Below are 4,651 nucleotides of genomic sequence, written 5' to 3' on the forward strand. Positions count from 1 at the left end.
CCGGCGCTGCTCCTGCTCCTCGCTGCTGGACGAGGAGTGCGTTTACTTCTGCCACCTCGACATCATCTGGATCAACACCCCCGAGTGAGTGGACCGGGGAGGCTGCCGGCTCTGGGTTCGCCTTTGGTTGGAAAAAGGGGGGGGGGCGACGACGACACAGAAAGGGAGGGCGTCTTACGAAGAACAAATTCCCTGCAGAAATGGGAAGGGGAGGAAGGAATAGTTATTTGCACGGTCTCTCCTATTGCTTCCCCTGCGTCCTGCTTTTCCGCAGAGTTCCCCGAGAGGAAGCAAGCAGGATTTGACCACCTAGATTGAACAGGTAGCACCTAATAGCACCAACACACCTGCGTTCCTAAAATCTGTGGAGGAATATTTCCTTTGGGTGCTGCTTAGCAAAGGCTGCGGGATACTTTTCACTATGAGTCAGAAGCAGACAAAATGCCAAAAGTAGGATTTTGCCAGCCTGAATTTGTCTGACCGTTTTTCTTTCCAACAATTCGGAGGCTAGAAGGCTTCCTTTGACGCGGGGTGGCTCCTCGCCGCCTCTTACTGCTCTGTGCTGCAAACTAGTGCATCCCACGTGTTAACAGGGACATGTACAACGACCATTTCTATGCTCTCCTCTCCAAAAAGTAGTGAGCCAGAGCCTCCCCTAACTCTACAAACACTGCTTTGGTGATTTGTTCTGCTGCTGGGTTTCCTCGGAGCGGAGAGGATCTGTTCCTTGCTTTTACTGCTTCTTTCAGTGCTGGTAGTTACCAAAGTTCAAAGATATGAGGTTTTATCGCTTTCCCTTGCACAGGGAGGCACAGCAGCCTGTATGAAATCACAATTAAAAGGTCATTAGCCTTGTCAGTAGCCATGCTAATGAATATGTTGCAGGATCATCAGAAGGATTTTCATGGAAATTCTGTCCAAGGAGGCATGCCCAATCCCACAACCTTTACTCATGCAATCAATCCCATTGATAAGATTGCCCAAAATACCCTGCTGTTTTGAAGCCACAGAATTATTTGAATGACTTTCATGTTGTCTCTTTGATCATAGGAAGACTGTTCCGTATGGTCTCGGAGGCCCTTCTCGATCCAGAAGATCGCTGAAGGACATGGTGCCGGAGATGCTCGCTGAACCTAGCAGCAGATGCCGATGCGCCAACCAGAAGGACAAGAAATGTCTGAACTTCTGCCAGACAGGAAAAGATCTCTGGTGCGTCTATTGTTGCTACTCTTTAAAAGGCAGTGCCTATAAAAGGGATGGATTGTGGTAGACTTACTCATTTTGGCACTTGCCTAGTGAATAATCTCCCTAAAGCCTTGCCTCCTTACCTGAGTGCTCACACTGCTATGATACATACTATGGTTTGGCCCAGAAAGATGGCTTATTACATGCCTTGAGAAGTGGTTGATGAGATGCCTCACCTTGTGGACTGCAGACTTGGTGGTTCGTTTTTTTCTTTTAACAGCAGCACCTTTTGATTTTTAACAGGGCTCAGTCCACAGTGGAGAAAACCTCACGTTACCGCGACAAAGCTGGCAATTGCATCGGACCCAAATGCATGAGCCGACAGCTTGTTGACAGCAGGAAAGTGAAGCGGTGAGTTTCTTCTCATCCTGTTGTAGTTCCCCGAAGTAGCAATAGAGAGCACAGTTCACCTGTGTTCAGGTCAACGTGGGCTTCGCTGGTGATTTCAGCTGGAGAGTTTTGGAGGAATCAGTGAGGATATCTTGAGGATTTTTGTTCATGCAGTGGGTTCTTAGCTTCTGAGGACATGGGTGCTGAGCTCTGTCTGGCATCCTCCATTTGCTTAGAGGAAGCAGGTTTAGTTGTAGGCCTAAAGATACACCAAACTTCAGAAGATCATGAAATCATGAAATATTGGCAGAAATAAATACAGCCTGTCATTTTAGTGTACTATCTTAACTACTTAAAAATAATATGTCCCAACTATTCTAATACGAAGTTGAATCAGAATGCCTTTTCTTAGATACTTTACTCCATTTTACTGTAGGGGAAATGAAGATTACTGATCTATCCAGATTTTTAATATATTGTTTCTTCCAGCTGGTCTGGCTGGCTTTTTAGGATGCAGGAGGCAGATTTCTACCTGCCTTATCTCTTACGTTGCCCAATAAACCTGTGTAAGATGAGTATAGGACGTTAGTGATGTAAATGACTCCAAAAAGGTTAAGGAAAGGGAAAATGAAGACTTTAATTAATGTTTGAGCCCAATTTCATATTTGGGATTAGAAGTAAATTTCAGAACTGCCCTTCGTCTGTGCGTAGTAAGTTGAGTGGCAGCAGGCAGCTGTATCGGTGCACAGTGCAGTTCGGAGGCACATGCGTTGAACTTGGTGCAGCTACAAACCCCGCAGAGGAGAGGTCAGCTTTGAAGATGCGTGTTAGTACAGCTCTATCAGCTCTGGCTTTCAGCGTTCGGCCATATGCCCGGTGTAAAAGTATGGCATGCAGGAGTTTGCCCATACAAAAGTCGACTCTTCGGTGCTATTTTCAAAAGCAGAGCAGGATTTATGGGAGCAGGCAGCCTGACAATTTTGAGTGAGACTTAGGCCCTGAAAGTCTTAAATCACTTTTGAAAATGGGCCTTGCTTGCTTACTTGAAAAATGCACCCATTCATTGGAACCGGGATCAGGTTTACCTAAAAGAAACAAAACAACCCAAGAGAGTAGCACTGTAAGACCTCTTGATTGGATACGTGCTATTTAAGGAAGTCTAGGGCATCTATATTTGAATGAATATTTTAACTTATTTTAATATTTGCATTTAAATTCTAAATCCAATATTTCAAGTGGCTTAAGTTAGCATAATTCTGACAGAGGTATAGCAATCAGCCATTACTGAGGACCCCCCATGGCAGAAATCTAGACTGAGGCGTATTTAATCAAAAACTGAGTGTCTACACACTGGAGATGCACCTTCATTATCATAACAAGAAATGTATATTTCTTATTTTTGCAGGTTGGAAGCCATTGGTAACAGTATCAAAACTTCCTTCAGTATTGCAAAGCTGAAGGCTGAGCTCCAGAAAGGGCGGAAGCTGAAACACAACAGGGCGAACAAAAGGCAAAGCATCTGGGAAAGCCTGGAAGCATCCTAGTGGGAAGATGACCTGAATCTTTTTCCATCACACTTGCTGACAAAGCGTCACCAAAACTCTCTGTTGACTTCTAACGTTTGACAACAGCAAAAGGCCTCTCTGTCTGAGTGTTCACACAGCAGAGAAAAACACTAAGGAAGTCCCGTATTTGGAGGTATAAAAGCAAAGGATGTCATCATTCTGGAATTCAGATGGACGGGTAGAGGGGGTGAAGGGGAGTAACATGCATGAAAAGCCATCTTTCTGAAGAAACATTTGAATATTGTTTCTGGAATGTTACCCATCAATTGAGCAGCTTTCAGGGTCTACATCAAAAGCATTTCGCAAGGAAGACCTCCCAGATGTGCTTAGAAAGGACAGAAAGCACAATCTGAGTGGACAAACTTCAAAGCGAAAAACTCTACCTTTTGATTAAAATGCAAAAATGAAAGCCACAGTGCTACTTTAATCAGGACTTACTTACTGCATATATACATGTCTACCTCGCGTACTGTTTGTTGCACTCCTGCTAGAGTATTTTTACACCTTGTTATTGCCTTTACTGATCAGCTGCAACCCTTTGCCTTTTTTTCAGAAGTCTAGTTTACTTGTACAGCCAGAGTTATCTGAATGTGGGTTAGACGCTGTGGTTGTTTGTATAGTCAGAGTCTTTTGGTTTTGGATACCGAAGGACTCTTCAATATAAAATAAAATGTAGAGGACACTACTAGGTTTCCCATAACAAGGATATTTGGCTAACTGAAGTTCTAAAAATAGAAGTTGTTGTGTCTTACATGCCACCAAAAATGCACTGAAGTGGGGATGTACCAGAGGCTGTTGTGAGTTTTATTCAGTGCCTTGTTTGGTGTAAATGCATCGAGACAAAGGGTTGTTTTGAATTATGTCAAAAGGCTAATATTGGGTGAATGTTTATAGCAGCGAATTTGTTCACATTGTTGAATTTGCTGACAGGTTGAATCTTTTGTGCTTATTTTTTTGTGTTTTGTATTTATATTCACACAAGTTCTTCATTATATTTACCATGTTGAATACACATTGAAGTAGGCCATATTGGTCTATGCATGTTTTATGTATTTCTGTATGAAATTGGGAAATGCTTTATGCCTATCAAGGTAAATATCTTCAGAAATAAATATTTTTAATTACTGTATTGGATTGTTTTTCATATGCCCTGTGTTTTCTGTAGGCTGTGGCTCCCTGATCACAGAGGTAGATCACCCCACGTACAAAACTGACCTAGGTGAAGTGTGTGCACATGATTGCCTTTCTGTCAGATTAGCCAGATCACAACATAGAAAGGTTATGCCAGGTGTGAGACAACAGATAATACTTGTTCTAGCTTCAACCTTGCTTATCAAAATTTCATGGTGAAATTTGAAGTGGCCAAATGAACTTACCCTGGAGCAGCACTCTCACGTGGCTGATCCAACAGTACAAATTCTAATGTTTGGTTTATTGTACCATTAAAATATCACTGGTAAGGGGTTGGATATGCATGAAGTAGAGGAGAAAATGCACACATTGGATGCTTT

The 4,651-nt window shown here is 42.9% G+C and overlaps 1 protein-coding gene across 1 annotated transcript; it reads left to right on the plus strand.

Annotated features, from left to right (window-relative positions):
• The first annotated feature begins 6 nt into the window (after window positions 1-6).
• LOC104628719 (endothelin-1-like) lies at window positions 7-3,171 on the plus strand. The gene is made up of 4 exons (XM_010297387.1): window positions 7-84; window positions 1,051-1,209; window positions 1,489-1,596; window positions 2,981-3,171. The coding sequence occupies exons 2-4, from the start codon at window positions 1,109-1,111 to the stop codon at window positions 3,117-3,119; spliced, it is 348 nt and encodes a 115-aa protein (XP_010295689.1). The 5' UTR covers window positions 7-84; window positions 1,051-1,108; the 3' UTR covers window positions 3,120-3,171.
• Window positions 3,172-4,651: the final 1,480 nt, after the last annotated feature.

Source organism: Phaethon lepturus, unplaced genomic scaffold (assembly GCF_000687285.1).
Source record: "Phaethon lepturus isolate BGI_N335 unplaced genomic scaffold, ASM68728v1 scaffold32901, whole genome shotgun sequence".
Classification (NCBI taxonomy): domain Eukaryota; kingdom Metazoa; phylum Chordata; class Aves; order Phaethontiformes; family Phaethontidae; genus Phaethon; species Phaethon lepturus.

What these genes read in the sequence shown, in the direction of transcription:
- LOC104628719 (XM_010297387.1), top strand. Translation starts at nt 1,109, where the DNA reads ATGGTGCCGGAGATGCTCGCTGAACCTAGCAGCAGATGCCGATGCGCC. An exon ending in CAGACAGGAAAAGATCTCTG is followed by an intron (nt 1,210 to 1,488) that starts GTGCGTCTATTG and finishes GATTTTTAACAG; the next exon opens with GGCTCAGTCCACAGTGGAGA. An exon ending in GACAGCAGGAAAGTGAAGCG is followed by an intron (nt 1,597 to 2,980) that starts GTGAGTTTCTTC and finishes TTATTTTTGCAG; the next exon opens with GTTGGAAGCCATTGGTAACA.